General features: G+C 38.7%; 1 protein-coding gene across 2 annotated transcripts in view; it reads right to left on the reverse strand.

The window, feature by feature from the left end:
- rbpjb (recombination signal binding protein for immunoglobulin kappa J region b) overlaps nt 1–24,349 on the reverse strand; it is a 47,151-nt gene extending 22,802 nt beyond the window's left edge. Inside the window, exons 1-2 of one of the 2 annotated variants that reach the window (XM_041985768.1) lie at nt 24,113–24,349; nt 16,408–16,593 (exon numbers count right to left, since the gene is read on the reverse strand). Coding sequence is in view for 1 of the 2 variants with exons in the window: in XM_041985767.1 (XP_041841701.1) it covers nt 24,113–24,132 (20 nt within the window). In the remaining variant the exon portion in view is untranslated. The remainder of the gene's footprint in view (nt 1–16,407; nt 16,594–24,112) is intronic. The other variant, XM_041985767.1, reaches the window with a different exon arrangement.
- Between the last annotated feature and the right edge of the window lie 491 nt (nt 24,350–24,840).

Below are 24,840 nucleotides of genomic sequence, written 5' to 3' on the forward strand. Positions count from 1 at the left end.
ATAGCACATATATCTCCAATTATAATCCCAAAGGTGGGGAGGACAAAAAAAGAATTAGGTGAAAAAATTATGCTTGAAACTAAAGCATCGGCTGGCTTATAGAACAGAGACAATAAATGCGAAAAATACAGCAGGAAAGTAGGGAGAATGAAAGGAAATCAATAGTAACCTCTTGCCTTTTCCTCTCCACAGGCTGCCTTTCATCTCTGGATTTTAAAGAGTACATGTGTTTGGCATGAATCATGCAGCACATGGTCCATGAAGTGAATAATAACAGTGCTATTTGTCTCATTTAGTTAAACTGCAGCTTATGTTACAGCTCGTGCAGGGGTCAAATTAAAAAGTGAAAGTTCCACCTGCAGATTTTTAGCAGTGCGTCATGTGTTGGAACACGAACTAGCCTTCGCTCATCAGTTAGCATCACACACTGAAAGAGATCTTATCCATTTAGGGATCAAAAAGAAAAGCCAGCAACATCGGCTTGTTTGGGAGTGTTTTCATGTTTTGGGAATAGTTACGATGTAACTGCAAAACATATTATGCAATATGAGTGTTTAATAAAACAGTGGGTAGTTTATAAAAAGTAAATCTGAAATTTTCTTAAATCAGAGCTCAAAGACTGACAGTTGTATCAAAGGCACACAATTTACATTATAGTGAAAACCACTTTTTTTCTCCCCTATTAGTACATAACAGTTTACAGATAACTTGGAGCTTTGCTCTAACGCCTCTTATTTTTCAGCCTAAAGAAGTCACAACCATAAAATAAAAGATGTTTGAGAGGTTAAACCTAACATGCATTCGTTGAATCAGGTCTAAATGGGTTAACGTTCATATAAATGACAGATTTTTTTCATAAGAAAAAAAGCTACACACACACACACACACACACACACTCCTTTTTCTGTTTAGTCAGACACATCATCCAGACCACTTAGCCTCACTGTCAGTCATGTCAGATATTGTAATTCAGAGGTTTGGCAGCATCCATGTTTAGCACAAATCATGCTGGAACACAAGCCCCAGAAAAAGTTAGTTTTCTGTTTATTGAATCAGCACTTTATTCATATTTCTATCCGGATATAATACCCAGAATTTACAGACTTGAGGTCACAACTAATTTCCCACAAACCAATTTTTGAATTTTTCATTACAAAGAACCAGCAGAGGATAATCCACAAGAATTATTTCTTTCTTATGTATGAGATTAAAACACAGCAAACCTTCACATCTGAGAAGCCAGAAATGAGGTTTCTTGTAAGAAAGGTTGTTTGTTGTCAAGGTTACATACTTGGCTTCAATTTCTGTCAGGTGACTTAAAAGTTTACTTGCTGCAGGTATAAATTAAAAGGAGATCAACACCTCTAATAATATTTTGTATGTCATGTAAGATTTAGTAAAACAAATGTGCCACATATCTGGTAGATATGTGTACAGTTCAGGCACAGGTAGATCTGAATAGAGAAAAGCTCTAAAAAGACAACATTTTTTTCCCTGTTTGTGTGGTATAACTTATGTCACCAAGAGGTAGTTGATATTCAGCTAGTTAAGACTTTTTGCATGCACAGCTTGAAGTAAAGCAGTCATAAAATCACAAAAATGGGGATGTAACTAGGAAAAAAAGGCTGTAAAAAGAAGTAAAAGGGGTATTAAGGGCAGAAGATGGAGACAGAAACTGAAAGAATGATTGGTGCCAGAGCCAGAAGAAGGGAATGGAGGTGGAATAATTATAAAGGAGGGCAATCAATAAGGTTCCCACAGTGAAACAGCGATGCCTTCACTGGCTAATGGATTCCAGATGTCTTTCTTTTTTCTCTTATTTCTAAACTTCACTCCAGTAACTGCACGCAGGGAGTGATGGAGGAATTGATACTGCAGGGAAGGTGCAGGGTGGGGTTAAAGGCGAGATGAGGCAAGAGGAAGTGGGCAAGGCATTGTGGCAAAATGGAGAATGAGATCCGTGTGGAGATGTAGTTTATGCATTTAGAGATGGAAATAGAAAGAGAAAAAGAGACTTCACAAAAAGTTGTTTTGCACAAAAAAATAAATTTATCATAGCTACATTTAATTAGTTTACATTTTAAATGTATTTATTAATATATAGTTTTGTGTACTTAGTGTATTTACCACAATTAAATCTTTTAATCACTACCATTTTTAAGAACTTTGAATTAGGTTACATTGAAGACATGTGAACATTAAGTTGGCTTTACTATGGAGTATTGCTAGAGAAAGAGAGATCAAGGTAGTCACACGTTACAAACCATTGTCCACACGTGTAATCACCTTCACAAACTCACTTCAGCACACTCACTCAAGTCAAACATCAAGCAGAAAAAAAAGAAAAAAAGCACAGGAAACCGCAAAAGGTAGAGTTGCAGAGGCAAAGGAAAAGCATGCTGACTGTTGCATGTGCAGTTTCGCTGGTAGGCTCGTCTTGAATGACAAGTCACAGTTCACCAAAGTGCAGGCTCAGAATTTTGGGACTTTGTCCAGTATTAGTTTAAATCAACTTAATTGTTCGAGTTAAATCAATAATGAGCAACACAAAAAAAGTTGATTGACATTTGGTATCATAGAATAGATCACAGAATAGAATCACAGAATTTTTTTTTATTTTTGCTCTGTTGGCAAACACTGTTCTGCATCTCCTCAAGGTGCTACACAATACAGCGTACTGAATAAACACACAATGTGTCAAGTTTCGAACGTGATGCTGCACAATGACAATAATTATATCCAATTTTCTTTTCTCTCCTTCCTTCATTCCTTCTCTTCCTCACGTCATATCCCACTCTTATAAAGGAGAATAACAATGTAATAAAGTAGCTGGGATATATATATAGTAATCTTTTATCCCAATGTCTAATGGCCTATTTCTTACATCAAGCTGGTTTAACAAGTACCCAGCATAAGCCCAATATAATCAACACCAATAAAGAACTGGAACTAAAACAAAATACTACCTCATATTAGACCTCCACATATCTTTTTCTACCCCAAAAGCCCCAACCCATATAACAGATGACCAGTACTGCACATGCAAGTCTATCACAGCTATTAGTGTCAGTAAAGGCAAGTTACATCTACATCTGTTTATGAACTAGGTTATGAGATTTAACTTTGGCAAGTGGAGGACGCTGTCCTGACTCTGTAGTCCAAGTGATGGCTTGCATGGTGTATAAAAATAGTGCCCTTCCTACACATCAGTATAGATTTTACAGTCTATGCGCCTGTGTGTTGCTTTGCAGTTAGACAGCTAAATAAACTTAACTGATATTGCTGGATGTAAACAGTTTTAACAAAGAGTCATTTAAATTTCTTCAATTCAGTTTTGGGATTTTTTTGTTTCCATGTGATTTATTTATCAATAACAGAGGCTATCTCTGACTAATCAATGGTGATAATCATCTGGTTAGAGGGTGTTTGGAAAAAACAGTCAAGGTGACAAACCATACTTTCTTAAAACCAAAAACCACTAAGAAAGTTCACAGTAAACCTGACCTTAACACTTCTGACACAACAAAAAGCAACAGTGAACATCTCTCACAACAAAAGAATATGTTCTGCAATGGACTGGTGACCTGTCCAGGGTGTACCCTGCCTCTTACCTACTAAAATGCTGGGATAGGCTCCAGTTTACCCGCAACCCATAATGGACAAAGCGGTACAGATAATGAATGAATGAAAAGGCTAGACCACAGTTAGCTGACAGAATGACACACCTAGAGTCGTGTAGAGAAGAGGGGTGTTCCTACAGTGGGAGGGTGGGGGCATAATACTTTTTTTATGTTCACTGAAAAGTATTTTTCATTAATTTTAAGACAATTTTGAAAATACATCTCCTGATGCTTCTGCACACATCTTTAGTAATGTTCCTGGAATCATTGGGTGTTTTGTGTCTTTCATCATCATACACCTTCAACCAGGTGACCTAGCCAAGGCTGTTCCGACCTCAGCTTGTGTCCATGTGGCTAGCTGGATACCCTGTCTTCAAGGATCTCTTCTCTTGAGCCTCAGCCACATTTAGGCCCTCTATGCCACTTCGGTGGTATTCTGAATGGCTCTCCCCTTACGCTCCTCTTCCTCTCTCCCTTGATGCCCAATTTGCTGTAGCCTTTAGCTAAAGAACTTGCCACGATAACCTCTGCAACCAACCTCCACTAGGAGGCACCTTTAAATTTAATATACAGCTACTTTACTTTCAGTCAACTGTTTTAATGCACATGTGCTGCTGATCCTTAATAAAAGTGCATTTAGCACTCAAGCCTGTAAATTAGAACTGTCTCTTTGGTTACTTGACAAAAAAAATTATATCAAGATACATATTGTATATTGTGATTTAGGTTGAGATGTTGATGTTGAGATATGAAATTTGGTTCATTTTGCCCAGCCCTATTTGCTATACCAAATGTGAGCATAAATCACTAACTGTCTGACATTTGTACGTATGTATGTAGGTTATGTATGTTTATCACAGGTAAAGTGAGCAATTTAGACCAATACAATCAACTGAAAATAGATTTTTGCTGTTTTTATTAATTTCATTGTACATCTAAAATATGAAACTGTACTTAGCTTTCCCAAAAAATATTAAACATATTGTATGTCTACTTAAGTTCATGTTGTGATACAAAAGGCTTTGAATGGTGGTATATGTTAATATGTTACACCACTTTATTTTTATTTGCGTAAACCTATTTTATAGCTTGTAACTATAGTAAAGTAGTAGTTTAACTGTAGTTAAACATGCTGCTGGAGTATTTGATGTACCCATACATTGGCGAAGGAGTAAAATTAACCTCTGGATGCAGCTCAGTGGGTAAACAGGGAGGCTTCTTTCATCGTTCTTTGACAGGTAGTATAACATATGAGGTATTGGTGACAGAGGAAGGGTGGAAGTTGCTATGAATAAATTCTTGACCACCCACTTTCTCAGGATAACACAGAAACATGTATTAACACACATCTGCACATACAATAGCAGAAGAGTTCACTGAGAGGGTGTGAACTCTGCTGTTCATCTGAGGATGCGACTGACGTCCAAACAGTGCCAAGGAGCAAACGTGCATCAACACCAAAAGGCTCAGAAGAGACCAAAATACACAACCTGACATGTTCACAGTGTGGTATGCTAGACTGAAAAGATACATATGCTGGTACACATCTTTTGTCTGATACATATCTTTATCTAACATTGATAATTAAAAGGAGGCAAAGTAAGGTATTTCCTCCTCACAAACCTCTGTTCACCTCAATCAATATAACATTGTAGCTCCTTTAAAAATTTGCAATCCAAAGTGCTTTAAGGTTTGCATCTGTTCACAAAGATGGCAATATATTTCATCATAGAAATACTGGAAGTAAATTTTTGTTGCACTCAATACTGATAAAGACTGATATCTGCAGTGAGGAGAAGTGTGTAAAAACACTTAAGGATCAAGTGACTAAAACCTAACAGTACGAACACACTACAAACGCCTGTAATGGGAGATCAATGATGTACTGACAGCCACATATTAATTTTTCTCAGCATAAACCCAGCATTTTTGAAAGGGTACAAATCATATACCACTGTAAATCTAACAAAGCTATAGTGCCACCTTGTCATAGTGGTCTCACACTTAGATCAAAGAGTATATATCACACATCCCATCTCCAAAGACAATGTTGTAAACACTACAAAGCAATAAGTATAAAACCATTTCCTCCTCACAGGAACATTAGCACTGTTTCACAAAGACGTAAGAAGAGACTACAAACCATGCTGACAATTTTTGAGGTAAAGCTGACACGCACGCACACACACAGTGATTATACCTGCATATAAGTGAAAATATTATTGTTTGGCCCCACATCAAATGCACTTGCCATAAGTCTAAGAAATGCATTGAGTCAAAATGACTCAATGTGAGACTTGATTATAGTAAAACCTCAGTAGACTTCAGTCCTTCCCTGCAGTATCAGAAGACAGTCATATCAATGCATTTGCTGTAGCTGAATTACCTAAAGGCAACAATATGCAGTCTTATCAGAAAATCATGATCATGGTTAAATAAATCTCACAATTGTCTTTATTCACCGGATTCAAAACAGGTAAAACTCACAAAAATTTTATATTTCCACAGTATTTTGAACAGTGCCATGAAAACTAACAGAAACGATGTAATCATTGATGTCAATTAGTCATGAAGTGACCAAGATTTCTGCATTTCTGTCAATAATGGGACTTCTACTGCACACCCTGGGTGTTACCAATACCATAACCCATGTATATGCTCCCCATGTTTTATTACTAAAGGTGTGAGAGAAAATGTTGGTCAGAGCTAAAAAATCTTTGCATAACCCAAGAAAAAAAAGCTGAACTCCAGAATATTATCAAGAGTTTCATGTTCAAAGAAATCTAGTAAAACATTTAAATGATGAAATACTTATTCTGTAAAAACTCCATAATTCACAATACGAAATTACTTGACTGCATAATTTAATCTCTCTTGTACTGTCAAATTTGCCTTGATTTAAGAAAGACAAACACAAATAGACAAAAGCATGCACACACATCTGTCTTTTGTAGATCTAGTGCTTCCCAGAGGACCAAAACACAACACACAGACGCCAGACACCATCATTCATACAATCAGGTCAAGGGGTAAGCTGTAGCCTCTGGGGTCAACCAGCCGGATCTGGCGTGCACTACTTCATAAAGATGCATCTATACTTCAAACATCTCTTATTCTACTCACAAATTTCATTTCACTATAAGTAAGCATTTTTATTGCACTTGTACAACTTGAAGATAACTTGTCAATTTAAGTCTATACATAATTAAAAGGTTTTTCACTCATGTGTCACCTTTGCACACCAGGGTGGATCAAGTATGCTCTAATACAGGCCCATTTGTAAATATGAAACTACATAGCTGACTGTGTGCATGTATTTGCATTTACACATTCAAACACACAGAACTGCAGGACAGCACACACAAGCAGTGGGCAGGAAAGATGAGGGATGGGGTGTGGGATTAGGGCCATAAAAAGGGTGTCTGGTTTCCCTGCCTGAGGGCTGATAGCAGATATCACAACTCCTCGGAGTGGCGGTACAACTCATTATCAACACCAGCCTCCCTCACAGCGTCCACTGAACTCAATAGCCGCGGGTCTACTCAGTGACACCAAATCTATGGACTCTGCTCCAATCAGAGCTGAAAACAAGGTACTTTCACAGCGTTATGATCACTACTTCTTGACTGGACAGTATGCTATCACTTCAATGTTAGTAAAAAACCTTATTTGTGATTAAATTATGAGACAGACAGATTTCTGAAGTGAAGCTCTCTCCTAGACTGAATGTTATTATTGAGATTATTTCCTAGTTACTAACCAGTACAAGCTAAGCTGAACTGAGATGACATAATGGGATTCTGGCAGGCGTCCCGAGAGCTGGTGAAGAACCAAGATGTTACAGAAATATCAATGGAGCATTTATCCACAACTGATTCATTTCTTATGAAAACCCACAGCGATCTAGTATCCATTAAGTACAAAAGGGTTTCATCTTCAAGTGAGAGGAAACTCAACCCTTTACAGACACATGCTAAGAACCGTATTGATTTGCCAGGCACAATCAGAAAAACATAATCATGTGCTGGTGTTGCCAGGCTTGTGAATGGCTTACAAGTTCAAACATAGCATGAACTCACTGAGGTCCAGCCAAAAATCGGGACCATTTGAAAGACAAGAACAGGCTGAGATTCAAGACACTGTGCTCCTTGTTACAGTTATGTAGTTTTAAAAAGAAAAAAAACACAAGACCCGACAGAGAAAAATGGGTGGAAATAACAAGTCTCACCAAGCAAGTAAATGTGCGTGTCAGTGAAAGAAATTTGGAAATTGAAACTCACTGGCTGCATTAGTCATGGCAGCCTATTGAAAAATACCTGCATACTGATTTCAAAAGCCCAACACACACTCCTGCACAGCTCTTAACACACAGCAAGCATAAACATCAGGTTTTTCCTTTAATACACACTCACTTCCTCAGCAGCAGTATGGTTTTCTTGTGTGTGGCCTTGCAACATTGGTATTAAACACACATCTTTCAAACACATATTTAATCATTGAAGACGGAAAAAAATGTTGAACGGAAGGCAGCCAAGTCTGGGCACTAAACTTGTATTCTAAGTCAACCCTGAACAAGTTTTTGAAAGAGGGGGGTGGAGACAAGGACAAAGGGATACGCATAAATACAAGCGGAGTGGACAGAAAGTCTCCTAAAGAGCAACTGAGACATGGGTTGAGTTGGAGGCTCGCTCCGTGCTTGGCACTGCTGCCTGACATACACCATCGTGTATCCCGACAGCTTTGAACTAGGAATGCCAAAAATTATTCGTTGAAAGATGCATCTGGATTTTTAATGGGATGATTCTGAATCGATGCAGTTATGTCATAGAATAATATCATTTAAACTGAAAATGAAACAAAGTTGCCGGTTCCTTTCCCAGCTTCTGCTGGATAAGAAGTTTTACATTTTAAACAAGGCTTGCAAGCATTGTGGTCGATAAACAGGCACGGTTGCACAATTGCACAGTACACGCAGCATGCAGGGAAACAGAAGCAGTAAGAGACAAAAGAAAAAGAAAAATGCACGCAATTTTGAAAGCTAACATATGGCCGGAAAGCAACAGCTGCATAATCTGTAAAGATTGCCACGCAAACATTAAATATATATGTAATAGAGCTGCAACTAATGACTATTCTGATGGTTAGTCACCGACTATTAAAACGACTAGTCGACCAATCGGATTATGTATCTGATAATTATTAAATGGATCTTATTTCACTTTCAACTTTGAAATCTTGCATTAGGTTGTTATGTAAGTCCGACCTGCCTCATCTTTAAATATTCGAGCATTGCAGACGTACTTCCGTGGTACACAAGGTCCCCTTTACAAATCTGACATGTTTTAAATTATTTTGTAAGTTTAACGTGAAGTTATTTCAGACTTTCAAAGTCCTCTGCCACCGTTCTATTCCCCAGTCGGCCGCCATATTTTTCCCCTTGCGGACTTTATTGCGCATGTGCAACTCTCAGCAGAGATAAGAAAAAAAGGCGAGGTCTTACTCTGTAGTGTTTTTTTTTTTTTTTTTTTGCACATGTACATTGTGCAAATCTAAGCAGAGATAGGGAAGAAGACGATGTCTCACTCTGTAGGTTTTGTTTTGTTTTTTTTTTTTTGCCGACAATAGTCGACGGGTAAATTAGTTGTCGACTATTTTTATTGTCGACTATTGTCGACAACGTCGACTAATCGTTGCAGCCCTAATATGTAACACAACTAATATGATGAACTACATTCGCCAATGGCACGTTGTGCTAACGTTAGCTTCGGCTAACAACGATATAAAAACTTTTCACTGAGCCCAATCATAGAAGAGTCAATGAGAAAGTTGCAATCCACGTTCGAAAGAAGGCACAGGATACCCTGATGTTGGAGCTTTCACAGCAAAGCATCACCAAGAAGACCGAATTTCACCAGCTGATAAAAACCCTGAATCAGTGGTACAAGATCCCATCTTGGCAAACGATTACAGACCAGTTGTACCAGAAGTTGTACAGAGAAACAAAAGCCCTGAGGATGGATTCAATGAAGGAAGCTAGCAATGTAGCAATCATATGCAATTCATGGACAGAAGTGTATTGTAGCATCTAGTGGCACGGCAATTATGACATCTTTATCTGTTTTTTCTTCACTTTTCAACATTTTCAAGTACTGTATGTACCAACAAGCCAGGCTCATTTTACATAAGAAAAAAATAGGTAGACGTGGACCCCATTTACACATAGCTCAGGCCACCTTAATTACTAACACTTTTATGTTGTCTTTATAGTAAATAGATGGAAAATAATATACACCTAGGGATGGGGGATTAATCGATGGATTTTTTTTCTTCTTTATATGCGTCGCAAATGCTGTCCTTGGGTTACCATAGTTAGCAGCGGACTCAGCCCTCCCTCCGCACCAGAACAGTATTTGTCTGAAAGCATTAACAGACAGATAGTTAAGTGAGCCATCACTCGCACCTGCAATTTAGCTGTGCATATAACCGTAGCGCTGTTCCATTTGAGATGCAGTAGACAACTTCAGCCCACAAACTCTCGTTAAGAGACAACCAACATCAGGGTAATTATATCTGCAGTGGATCCCAAATGAAAAGGATCCAGAAGGAAAGAGATCACGAATGCAGTTTTGATGCATATATCTATGCAAGATTTGAAGCCGTTTATGCAGTGGAAAAGTTATGTTATTTTCTTTTGTCACTATCATTCATTCATATAAATAAATAAACAACCACATTTGGCATGCAAAAGCATTAAGCATTAAGTTCAATGTTGTTTTTATTAGGATTATAGTGTTTTTAGGAAAGAAAAGGAAAAAAATATATTAAAGTCGGAAATCAGATTTGGTTTAAAAAAAATCTGATTTTATTTTTAGGCCGTATCGCCCAGCTCTATATTGACCCAGAGATTTCTTATTGGGAAAAGTAAAATTACTAAATAATAAAAATAACAATAATAAATTGGAAAAAACAAACAACTAACAAGGGGAAAGAAAAGAAAGGACATGAAACTATCTCACCACCCACTCACTAACACAAGTTCCCATTTAACTACATTATTTATAATTTTCACTATTTACATGAAGCATTAAGAGGACGGCTAACAGGATTACGATAGTGAATTCCTATTTGTTAGATATGACAGAAAGGGTTTCCGGGTCTCATTAAATTGCAGAAGCCTATCTTCTAGAGCGTGTTTTATCTTTTCTAAATGAAGTGTATTAATCACCTCTTAGATGTGGGGACAGCTCTGGTTTTCTACAACCTCCGCATTATTTTCTTCACTACAATGAAAGAATAAGAGAGAAAACTTGTCTATATTGTCTTAAATTTTTCAAATGACTCAAAGACACCAATAATTAGTATAGATGGTTCTGGATTGATAATGGTTTTAGTAACCTAAAGACATAATGCAACAGATGTCATTCCAGAAACTCTGAATCTTGGGACAGAGTACAAATCTATGAAGTTGAGTACCTAACGAGACATTACATTTTTCACAAACGGGACATCTTTGACAAATGCTATGTAATTTGTCTTTAGAGTAGTGAAGTCTATGGATGAGTTTAACTTGAATAAGACAGCATCTGGCATTTTTCTGGAGCAGGTGTGTATATTTTCAAGATAATCTTTCTACATGTCTTCTAGGATTTGTACTCCAAATTCTTCCTTCCATTTGGATTTATATAGAGCAAAAGAAGGAGAACTTAATGATAAGAGACAGCGATATATGCGGGACAGCAGCTTTTTCTTGCTAGGGGGCAAATGTGGACAATCATTTATACTAATAATTCTTTAGATATTTACAAATATAATCTCAGACTTGTAAGAACTGAAAGAAGCTATTACTTTGTAATTTGTACTTTTCTTGAAGCTGTTCAAAAGAAGCTAATCCTCCATTTATATACAAGTCTCCCACACACTGTATGCCTAATTTACTCCTGTTCAGAAAGGCACCATCTAAGTTTGATGGAGTAAAAGTGGAATATTTGCACTGGGAAAAGAAAAGGATATGGGTTTATGTTTGAAATTAAATTTAATCCATTTCCTAATGCGGAGAAGATTAAATATGATAGGATTGTTGTTATACTCCATCTTGCTAACCTTAATAGAGCAAGTAACATTCTGCCTATTGAAAATGGATAGCAGTCATCTTGTTCCATTTTAACCATTCACATACTGTCGAGCAGGAGTCCAGCCAGACTGAAACTCTTAACAGATATAGCGAAGTCAGAAGCCCAAACCACCTTTTATCTTCAGTTTAGTTTTGCTAATTCCCTAAGCTCTATATCCCCATAAGAAAGGAAACATTAAATAATCTATTTGCCTTTTTATTTAGAAGTACTTTTTATTTAGAAAAAATTGGATATTTTGATACGGGTATAGCATCTGCAGAAGAAATATAATTTTTATAGGATTAGCCCTTCCAATTAAAGAAATTAGGAGAGTTTCCCAGAATATCAATTTGGTACGTAATTGATCTATTAAAAGGAAGAAATTAGCCTGAAGAAGCAAGTAACAATTTATCTGAGCAAATCTTAAATGGAAATCCATCAATGTTTCCCAAATCATCCATATAAAATGGAAAAAACGCCCTCTTCCAGTTAATTTCATATCCAGAAAGAATACCAAATATATTAATCTGGTCTAAAACATTAAGAATGGTCAGTTCTGGTTTTGATATATATAATAAAATTTCATCTGCATTTAGGTCCATTTCTTTAAATTTTTTACCATTCCACTAGTCCATCGGCCATCACATTTTAAGTTGGGGATACGAGTGGAAACACAGTGAACTAAGCTGCTGCTGACGAGCTGTCTGACCCTCAAGGCTGAGTGACTGCAGATGGCAGAGGTCTGCTAACTGCCCTGAGACACCCTGCTGGGGACAGACTGAAAAGCAAGGCTCAGTGTGTGTGTGTGTGTGTGTAGAGTTGGGTGGGTCACCTCAGCCTGCACTTGCAAAAGCCTGCATGCACATATACACAAACGGCACCAGCTCCATCTGTCTTTGACATGGGAGAGCTTAATGACAGAGGCAGAGTAGCCAAAAAAGCTGTCTCCCTGCTTCCCTTCATTTTTCCTTCCCTCCACCTCTCTCCTTCTTGACCGCACTCTCCAACATCAATGCTCCATATGGAGCACTCAGGGTGGATTTTTTTCAAAACTCTCTCGCCTGGCACACAATAAGACCTCGAGATGCACACCAACTTTACACTTTAATGAGTGTAATCTGGCGCTGAGATTGGCGCTGGAACATACTGAAGAACATACTCTATTACTTGTGAACATATAATCTGTCCTGAAAGATGTGCACACACACAATCTGTTAATGCTTGTTTTATCTTGAACAAAGTCTCCTGTGAATCCCACAGCTCTGACTCTGTGTCCTCTATACCATGTACCACCTGCTACCATTCATTCCTCAGATAACATGTGAAACACAGAGAAGTGGATCAAGAGTGAATCGTAAGTTTCATAGAGTCAATATATGATGGAGGAAAACTATGTGACTTTGGAATGAAGTATAAAGTTGCATAGCAGCCCAGCTCAACATGAGTTGCCAGTTCATGTTTAAAGAGGGATCAGTACGCGCTGTTTGCGGACGAACTGCGGAAGAAAGAAATTAAGTATGTAGAAATAAAACTGCCATTCATTAAGGTGAGCTGAGGTGTATTAGCTTTTACACTAATATATAATCACCTCAAACATAACATAAAATGACATGTTTCAAGATTTATTGAGTGCATTTTGTAACCAGTTTAAAATTACATTGTAGGTGGAAGCTGCAAGACAGGTCATAATCAAGACACCTCCTGAGGAAGAGGGGTGAGGGTAGTTGCAAGGTGAAGAGCTGTAAATTCGTAGCTTTAAAGGGGAGAGTTGAAATGTCTGCCATATTTCAACCAAAAACTATCGACATTTAATGAAGTTATCAGGAAAGTGTGTCAGCTTGTGGAAAAAAAAGGTCATGCGTCACCTTTAAATAAAATTCAGCAGTACAATTGCATCATGGAGTGCAAAGTTAAATCACTCCTCTCAAGTCTGACAAAGCTTGAGCTTACGATAGAAATTAAGAGGGGAAGCTTGTGAGCCTGTGAAGGGACATTTGCAGGGTAAAAGTCATAAGTGTTGTTCTCTGTGTAGGCAGAGAAATTAAACAGGAAACAAGAGCCAAGCGATGCCCCACAAAAAAAAAGTCTGGTTTATGTGTGGGTGACATTTACCACTTGAATGTGACTATCTTTGCCTACATATATGACAAATACACAAACCTCTTGACATCCTATTTTATTTTCCATTGTAATTTTTACCATTTGAGTATTTGGTTCTAAGTTCAATCAAACGCAATTACCTGTGCAAACCACAAAGATCTAACATCTCACTAGTGACACAAAAAGGCAGAAATAAAGATGAAAGTCATGTAGGTTGTTTAACCCCTTAACCGGGTTGCATCAATGTTTGTACAGTAATTGCTGAACAATGCTTGTATTATTATACATGTTATATATCCACATAACCAGAAGACTGTCAGCTAAGACCTCAACAAAACCCATTTTAGGAAATTGGAAAACAATGTAAACCACAATCCCTTAAATAAATGTTGAAAATAAGCAAATTAAAAATAACCAGGCCAGGGAACTCAGAAATGTGATCATCTGATCAAAAGAGTGACAAGTGCGACAACAGCTGGAAAAAAAAAGAAACAGCTGGGATTTGGGGCTGATACAACTCACATGCTTGAAGGAGAAACTGTGACGAGAGAAATGAGAGGGGAAGATGCAAAAGAGATTTGAACCTTGAGTGAACCACCCTTTCCCGCTCCCTCTCCCCCTTTCTCACTCTGCTGGGTTGATGACTCACTGCTGGAACAAGAGGGAACCCAGGGGGAAGTGTTGTGAGGAGTCTACATTGACCACAGCAACACTACAGTAGCTTGTGGTGTAAAACAGTCTTCGAAGCAGGAGCAGGTTGTGGATTGGGTAAAGAAGACGTTAACCACACAGACTGCTGTGAAGACCAAACGTAAACTTAAAATATGCAGACATTTGCATTGCAGAGCACAAGTTATAGTCAACTGTCTTTGCTTCCTTTCCTTTGTTTTAACTATGCACTGGCACAAGTTTGATGTTTACTTGGAAAATTGTGGTTGCTTCTTGCTTGTGCTACAGAATTTCAACATTGATTTTTCAGCTGGTATTTTCTGATTGTGTCAACACACTAATGATTAATGACTACAACTAACAACTGATGATTTACTGAATCATCTCAATTGATCGTATTTAGTTTTTGTCTGTCATGGCTCTGAAGTGCAACCGTTTCATCTACACCTGCGACAAAAGTTTGTGGAGTACGACTAATGTTTTTTTCCTTGGTCACAGCAGTGAGGGTGACATTTTACATGTCTAGGTGTAGGACGTTTATCTCCCAGATTGTCTGTCTGTGTATTGTGTTCATTTCCCCCTTTACCCAAACTGTGATTTAAGAAAAAAAAAAAATTGGTAAAGGTAGGGACGAGGTGGGTATTTGCCTCTGATTGGCTTTGATCCACAGTTGTACCGTATTGTGTGGTGCTCTTAAATTGCAAATAGCACATAAGGCATCCTGTACGGTAAAGAATTGTACAAGTGAGTCAAATATTATTTCAAGATGAAGAAACAAAATCTGTCTATAGAACGTTTTTCTACCGTTCTTTAATTTGCACGATGCAGAAAACATGGAAGAACTTGCACAAACCAGAAATTTGACAATTGCTGATAAACAAGGACAAGCATCACCAGAACAAGAGCAGCCACCATCAAACTCACCCCATGTGTCTTAGCTACACCTGGAAGCTGTCACAAAGAAAATATGAGAAAAAAAAATCCTATGAATTGTTGTCTATGAAACTACTGATGAGAGACTGCTGTGTAACAACCAAACAAGCTGGGTTTTTATGGCTGGTTGAGTAGCCATTAACATTTCATAAAACATAGCCGAAGAGGAGATGCCTTTCACTATGGGGGGTAACACCGAGTGGAATATAGAGAAGAAGAGATAAAATTAACCTTGGGAGGGCTGGGGCTAGTATAATAGTAGGGGAAATACTGGAAATATTTAGTTTCATTCAGTTCAGTGAAGCTGGCGCTTTCATTTTGTTTTTTATAATGTTCCTTTTCCACTTAAAAGTAATGCTTTAAATAAAGACTAACAATTTCCTATACCTCATTCTTGTTCACAAACATTTTTATTGTTGGTAATGCATAAAAGATTTTCATCTTTACAACAAAAACCCACAAAAGTGGGAAAACTGTGGCAAAAAGAGAAAACAACTAAATAAATTTTCAGGCTGTAAATTATTCTTCCAACTCCATTTTTAGGGGAATGGTTTTAAAAAAATGTCTGAATACAATGAAATCAGGTAATTCGTGTATCTTCTATAATCTGTCTGACCAACAAGCTGACCAATGATAAAGCACAAACCAAGATTAGCATCCAATTCTGGAGCTACCTCTAATAAATTTTAATACACATCAATGATCACATTTTTCTAAAATCACTGCAACAAATGATTTGCAAACTGTTTAAAAGAGATTATCAAACCATTCTAGCTCCACACAACGCTCAATGTGTCTTTCAAGTGTTCAAATTCAGCGCAGTTTCTTGGCATTTATCAGCTCAAGCAAGCTAACCACTATCTTGCCCTGCCCTTGCCTCAAAACCATTCAAAACACTGACTGCACTGCAGCAAGAGAAAAAAAAAAAGATAGAATTCCTGGCAGAACCAGAGAGAGGGAGAGTGAGACATGACCTTTAGCCCACATGCTGAGAGATGATCCTTGGCAAACCAAACCAAATGTAGAGACCGAAGCACGCTTATGCGTATGTGTGCAGTTCAGCAATGAGTCTGTCAGCTTAAGACGGCAGTCTGGTTTCAGTGTTGCTGATGGGGAAGGGGGATGTTGTTCCTGCTATTTGTTCCTCTTCAAAACATGTTCTTTCAAAGAAAAGAAAAAAAAAAACAGCTATCATGAACATGTTGTGAGACAAGAAGTGTTTCTTGAATCTTTGACAAGCACAATGATTTGGTAAACAAATGAGGTGGCAAAAAAAGAGATTTATAAGATAATATAGGGGAATATGAGTTACGAATAGTAGCTGAATGTTTGTAAATGAAAGAGAAGTCTTCTTAGCTTTTCTTCCAGAAATTTAAACAAGTTTGGGTTGAGGTTATGATATTTAAAGTCAAATTCTAAAAAATCCTGCAGTGTGATAAATAGAGAAACCCTACTGATCATGACTTTTTTGAACAAAATGGATACAAAAGCCAATTAGTTTCCTTCCATGAGCTCATGTGAAATCCCACATAAATTCTTCAGCAGTGCTTCCAAAATGATGGAAAGAGTAGAGATCAAACTGCAAGCCACAAGCGCAATATGATCAGCCACAACATAAAACAGCCCTCTCATCAAGTAAAGAAGAAAAAAAAAGAAAAAAGCATTGTTTCCTAAACCACAATCAATAGACATTTCTACAAAACGACATGCACGTCCATTACTTCATTGTGATTCCAAGCAAAGGCCAAAACCTCCTGACGTCAACAGCCACAGGAATGCCACCAGGCGGATTCTTCAGTAAAAGTCTCCGCCAGGCTTAGTTAAACAACCAGACAATGCGGAGAAACATTTGGAGATAACAGTTTAACTTTCCTGGAATCTCAACCCCTCTCCCTCTGTTCTTTTCCTTCAGTACTTTCCTGGCACATGATAACTCCTTCTTCTTACTGTTGCAGAGGAGAATGCGGATGGCTCATCCCTGCAGATGTGCCATCACTTGTCTGAGCAAATAAAAGTGCTCTCCCTGGATGTTGGTTTGCAGGAGTCAGAAATTTGGGTTCAAAGGAAATTTAAAGAAGAGGTGCAACACTATTTCAAAGTAAGCTTGATTTGATTAAATATAAACAACTAAACCATATTCATAAACTCACGCTGCTGTGCTTTGATTTGCCAGTGAGGTGATGCTGCAAAACAATCAAGCAACACAAAAACTATTCATTTTTATCAGTCATCAACCCAAACAGGAAAGGAGAATAGAGCTCTGAGGTTATCAGCAGACCTTATATGATGCCACTAACAACCCCAAGGCTACAATAACATTTGCTTGGAAGGTTTACTACAGGCTGGCGTACTACTTGCCACTCCCCCCTTATCTAACACAGTAATAGTGGCAGTTGCTTACAGCTCTAGAAGGTGGCATTGTCGGGGGTTTTCCCAACACAGGAGACCCTGTGTATGTTTGGAACTGGGTCAGTACAGCTGTCTGACAGAACTTTCTGACAATGGCAAGACATTTGAACAATGCTTCTGAACCCTCACACATGGCAATTATCTGCTCCAAAAAGTGCAAATAAAATTGCTTTCCTTTAAGTCGAACTCTCCAAGCAGTATGTTAGTGGTTAGATATGACTTCCCTGTTTAAATAACTTAAATCATACACATCTTCCTCTGAATGATAAACAAGTGTTGTGTTTTTTCCTCTCAAAGTGAGCTGCTCAAACATAGGAAGCAAGTTAAAGAAGGAATTGCTCGCTGAAGTGGAGTGAAAGCAAACAGGAGTCAGACTGGGACAAATCAGCTCATGTTTTTCTGAATGAAACATCCTGAATGTAGAGGGACAGCAGGGGCAAAAACTGCTGACACGGTAGAAACAATCATTCCCTTGGTGAAGCTGTAATCACAACAAATAGCAAAGGAACAGGGGGCACACACAAATTCTGGGGCCATCGTGAGGAAATTCGCTTGGAAGTGGGAGAGTGAATGTTTGAAAGACAAAGAGTCAGATGTATGTCCTTTCACTACATGTTCCGCTTGCCTTGTTAGCTTTCTGACTCTACGGTCCCATTTTCCTGTCTTAGCTAAGCAATAAAGCAGATGCTAACAACAACACCACCGAGAGGACTTGGGCCTCTGTCAAACATGACGCCAGGGATGTTTTCAAAACCACACTGGCTTTCAGTTTACATCAGCATGTTTTGCTCCATCCTCACCAAAGATCAGCAAGACCTTTGGAAGAGTCAGACAAAAACTATGAGCTAAGAGCGAAACATCCCAAGCCTTGCTCAAATAAATTTCCTCCTCGCTGTGGTTTTGCATAGAAATCCAACCATTATGTCAGGCTTTGGTTTTTCTACAACCTTGCACTAACAAATTAAACATATTGTCAATAAAGACAGCCCCTTTGTGCTTTGAATACACAAGACGGAAGTAACAGTGCAGGTACATGCTGTACTATGCTTGTATTTCTGGTTTGTGCAAAATTTGAGCAGGTAACTAAAGACCAAGAATGAGGAGTGCCATGCTGGCAGTAATCCAAGCCAAGTTTTACAGAAATGTACATTTCTATTCCCTGGGGTGTCTTCTTGTTCCCCTGCGATAGACAGACATAAACAACCTTATGAAATAAGACAATGAAGTCACTGAGTCAATTTGGGTGTGTGGTGCTTTAACACACCCACCCATGCTTGACCAAACAAGTTGAATCTGAAACCCAAATTAAACTATATTCTTCAAGGTTCATTGGTGACGTAATGGACATGTATGAATCTCCAAAATAATAGGCTATTGTAATCAAATGAATAACCTACCCCCAGCCCCCTCAAAGATTTCTGGCTATGAAACATTTGCTTTGACAGTGATTTTTGCACATTTCCCCCTGGGTTATAACCTCCACACGCCACACACTTTGAAGATTTTCACATCTCTGACTGGATGTACTGCAGCTTTGGAGGCAGCAGGATCCTGAGGTGAAGCACAGATCAGGTGGCTCTTATTATCAACGTTGTTAACCTATCCATCAGTGCTGCAGCTAAGGTAGCAGACTGTGAGTGTGTGTGCCTGCGGATGGACATGGGGCTGTTGCTTTGAGGGGGTGGGAGGGTGACTCGGCATCTCTTTTAACTCTCGTCTGAGCCTTTGCCACCATAAAGGTCAGCGCCTCGACATCTGTTGCTCTCTCTGAATCTTTCCTTTTATAAAAGCAAGCAGGGAAGAGGAGAGGACCCCAGGGAAAGGTTTGCATGTGGCATACACACACAACTTTTATGTCTAGGTACACTGACTCTCTCTTCCATATATACACACAAACTTAATCAGATCAACATAGCCCTAGGGCCTAAAAGGAACGCAGATGCTGGCAAATACAAGAACACAAGTTTGTATCTCAAAGAAAGGTTCAGTAGTATTGTTACACCAGCACTGAGATGCTTGGCTTTTGGTCTGAAAGACTCCATCTTTTTTTTTTTTTTGCCTCCCATGTGGCAGGAAAACAGAGGGGGTTGAGCTAAATGGAACTGTGCCCCCCAAAGGCACAGCTATAGCAGGGCGGTGTTGAAATAAGTAATTCATGCTTTTATCATCTCAGGTGAACAGTGCTGCTCTTTCAGCTACACAATCAGTTTCTTTGCCAGGAAGAAGGAGGGGAAAAAAAAAAAAAGTTGATCTACATTTTCTGCTCAGCAGACACAGGGGACATGGGTCCAAACACTTGGTAGCAACCTATGATGTTAAAAGTAAAGCTGGATTTATATTCGCATTTGCGTACGGTAGAGCCGGTGTAGCTGACACTTAAATTAATAATTTAAATAAATTACATTTATTATAGACTTTGAACAAAAAGTTATAAAACTGTGTTTTTGCTGTGTAATTCATTCGCAAATTCCTTACGTTTTATAAAAGCATTTGCCAATGTTTGTTATTCCTGTAGTGCGTTGCGATTTTTCATTAAGGCAACAATGTGCTCCTTCATGTGATGGAAACCCAGATGCTTTATAAGGTTGCTGGTGTTAAAACTTACAGCCTCTGGAAACTTAAGCCCTGTATGTTCAGTATGTTGTCGTTTTGCTAGTGGGGTTTATCTAATGAGTAATCACAATTGCTAACATAACACTAATGTTAAATGGTAGCACAGCAGTGACTTGTGCAGCTGCTTCTCCGTCTTCAAGCTCAAAACAATCGTCACGCAAGACTGCGTATCTCCCTGTGTATGTGTGGTGGGGTTGGGTTGGGAAGGAAACAAATCTGATGCGGTATCTGATTGTCTTTAGACTAAGCGGCAACCTCCGGCGGTAAAATGTAGCGCTTAGGTACAGGCAGCTCGGAGTTTGATGGGTGTTAATCTACACCGACCTTCGCAGCGCCCCTCTCAGCTCCACCTCTTTGCCCATTTTTGGATTTTTCAGGAATGATGACATGCGTGACGCTGCCAAGATGGCGACGGTGGGAACCGCCCAATGAGCTTCAATTCAGCTCTTCAGAAACCCACAGGTGACATCATGAAGGGTTCATCTATCTTTTATATACAGTCTATGGTTTAGACAGAAATATTCATCAATCCCGATCCCTTTACTTTTGGCAGGATCGGCAAGTATTTCCAATGCTAATATTGGTATCAGTCCAACTCAAGGTAAACATTAACAGCGCAAACAAATAAAAATGGCGGTTACCGCTCAAATTCAGCATTAACGTCCAGAAATCCAGAAACCTGGAGACAGACTTTACACAGACGTTGCACGTGTATAAATCCAACTAAAGACAGTGGTAAACAAGGGCAGAAAATTCTGATTAACGGGGCAAATGACAGGACATAAAACATGCAGGTTATTCCAGCATTTAGAAGCATAAACACTACATGGTGTCCTCCTAAACTGAAACATAATGATGATCAGTTATAAAACTCATAAAAATCTGCCCCAATTGGATTACTTATTAATTAGTTCAAACAAATATGCAGGTACGACATTCTTAACTACTTTTCTGTTTTATATCAATTGAAAACTGAGCATCTTTATATGCTGATGAGATAATAAAACAGTAAGTAATTTACCAAGTTCACCATGGATTTTAAGAAATTGTGAAAATTTCTGACATGATTAACCTCTTATTTTCCTTTTATAAACACTGTTAAATACACTTGCAACCCTAATATCTATTTTATTATTCAAAATGCTCCGTTTTGTGCATTTATTTGATATGAATGTAACAAAAGAAAATTCCTTTAAGATGGTGTTCTCCACCCTGAATTTTTTTTAATGTCATATTGTAGTACACTGTCAAGGGTTTTGAGCTATAGCCAATAAAAAGTACCTTTTCATACATGAACCGTTTTTAGTTTTCAGATTTGGAGATATAAGTGTGCTTTTGTGGATATTCAACATGAAGGTTTTACTTGGTCCTTTCAGATAAAAATCTATTTACTGATTAATTGATTTTCAGTGTAAGCTGGGTTTAATAGAAGTCCCAGTGTGAGCAATAGTAAATTACATAGTTTTAAGTATAATTAACTCAAGCAAATTGCATCCCGACAAACTCTTGACAGTGATCTTTCAAGTCTGCAGATTATGGGTGTTTCAACACCCAAAACATTGTTTGTGTATAGTGCATCATAACCACCATCTGTAGTCCATGCTACGAAGCTCAGTAGTGTTAGAAGTAACTACATACTGAAAGACTCATTCTTAAAAAAACAGCCTGTTGTCAATTGTTACCTCAGATCCATTAACAACTGTAGCAAAGATGATGTTGAGACACAGCACAGTAGCTCGATCTTAAACTGTTTGTTAAACAGCACTAAATAAAATTAGGCTAAAATTAAACATAATATATAATATGATCCAACAATTCAGACTGCAAATAAATACTTTCAATTAAGTTTGGATAAGCAATAGCTCTTAGTAAAATTTATATATTTTGAGCCTTTTTCCAACAGCGTAGACATGATTCATAACACGTTTACAACCCTATGGTTATTGAGCCGCTCCTTGTGTAGGGCAACAAACATTTACATCGTATGTGGGGGCAAGTGGCTAGGCTCTCTGTTGCCGCCAACTGTTACTGTGAACAACCTTTTTAAGGCACTTTATATTCTGTTAAACCTCTCTCACCCAAACACGCCACCATATAATGCTGCTTTTCCACAGTGACCCCCACTCCTAAGAAAACACACAGTCAAACACACATGAATCTGGAGATATCATCTGGACAGGTGGCCAGCCACCCCGACCCGACCTTCCTGCCCTTTTGCTTGCCCCCACGGCCCTTCTGCCTCCTCCCCCAACTAACCGAAATCAGCTCAGGTCTGCTGGAAAGCCCCAAATGAACATGCTCACTCCCCCTTCTACTTCCACCACACACACACACACCTCCACCAAGCCATGGAAATGTGTCACCCACTGAGCTGTCTGTGGGGATTACTGCTATCGACAGAGCAAAAAAATGGGGCTGTGTCTAGCTAATGTGAAAACTAATTTTAACAGGATTTACAAAAAGAAAAAATAAAAGAAAGGCAAATCGACTAATTTGAACGTAGCATTAGGCTCAGACTGTGACCTATATTTGTAAAATGATAAGATCACATGGCAGAAGACTACTACTTACAATGAAAACATACACTTGACCCAACAATGCATTTTGCTGTTTTAAGATGTAAATAACACATAAGTCATATTAAGCGTATTTGCCAATTTAATGTGTTTATATCTGAAAAGACTATTAGCAATGACCTAATATGATGGGCGCTTTCAAACTGGGAAAAATCCGATGATAACCCAGACTTGGACAAAAAGGTGTTTCATGACTTGAGTCATCACATCTCCGTTGTACACAAACTAATCCATCGGTGACTACAGGGTTAACAACACATGGCTGTACATAAATGTACACGGTATTGATAATTCAGTCTCAAAATTTCGTTTTTATAAGAACTTTATAGCTATGCGTGTCGTAAATACGACTTCTAAGCTGAACTTAAACAGAAGTAATAAAAGTACACCCTATTTAACATGTGTTGTAAGGTTGAGCTTATATATTTACAGTAAGCACACCGCGCAAACCCATACTCTGTAGCGGCGTCAAAAGACACAGTCAACGTTTTACAAACACTGCAAAGGGGATACACTGGTCACAAAGCAGCAACGTGTTTCAGTGGAACATTGCTAGCTATCGTCCATTATCGGACAGCTAGCGGAGTCTTGAATCCGACACGTAAACGTGCTGCCCGGTTAGCGGGTGAGCACGTTTCTAAAACATATAGAATGTAAGAGATTCTACCGGAGCCATTAATGCGAGTTCATCTAAAAGGAGAAGGCATATTGGCGTTAAATTATTTTCTGAAATGTGCCTAACTGATTGTGTTTAGCCCGCATGCTAGCCAGCCAGCTAACAGCACTCCGTTGTGTCGAAGAGGAGACCACCGGGGGTGAAGTAACGCTTAGCTGGGGCTAGCTCACCAAACACTGCAGCAACAGTCAGCTCAGGCAAGTAACGATAACTGGTCAAAGAGGAAAACACTCGCACGCAAACACACTGACATAATGAAGCGACTTCTGGCCACTACAGTGTTTCACAAAACAGTTGACTTTACACAGGCAACATTATATGAAGTAATATTAAGCTATTTCAGGTCAGTAACTTATTTTCCCCTCAACTCTGTTTCCCACCGCGAGCCCCGAATCTCAGACTCACCCTGTCACAACAGGCGCCATCTTCCACAAACTCTCACCAAAACTCCAGTACTCGCGATATCCTTTCTCTCCCACAGTCCAACAATCCGCCGAGACAACAGAAGCAGACTGGAGGTGTAAGGAAGAGGGAGACAGAGAGAAAGGGGGTGGTTGAGGAAGACAGAGAAAAGGGGAGGCGGCACGCAACAGCAATACACGGAGAGAGAGTGAGCGAAAAGGGCAGACGCCACAACAACAGGCGTGGGAAACTTCGAAGTTAACGCGAGAGTTGGAAAACTCTCACAATAGACGAGCACAGAGGGAGCGTCCCTTATCGCGAGATATGCGTGAAGTAGAGCAGTTGTTTATCTTGTCGCACTGAAATACTATTCCCACGTGTTTACCGGGTAATAAATTACAGCACCGATCGGTTTAAGGGGAAAACCGCTAGTGGCGAGGGAAACCTTGGTTTTCCCAGGCTCACACACATGTTGTTAAATGCATCCTGTCTTCTCATGATGGTTTTCCGCATTAACAGCTGCATCTTATTAAAGGCCAACATTCTATTCTCATACATACAAGTATCACTATACTTGTATGCTTTGGGTGTAAAACATTACAAAATAATTAAAAATAAATTTGAATTTCAGAAGACTACTGCAAAACAGAAAGCAGTTAAGATAACGCAACAAAGTCAGAATAGATCTTAAAATACAACTCCATATTTGAGCATACAAAAACAAAAGCTGA

The sequence above is a fragment of the Melanotaenia boesemani genome, chromosome 5, assembly GCF_017639745.1.
Source record: "Melanotaenia boesemani isolate fMelBoe1 chromosome 5, fMelBoe1.pri, whole genome shotgun sequence".
NCBI classification, from domain to species: Eukaryota; Metazoa; Chordata; class Actinopteri; order Atheriniformes; family Melanotaeniidae; genus Melanotaenia; species Melanotaenia boesemani.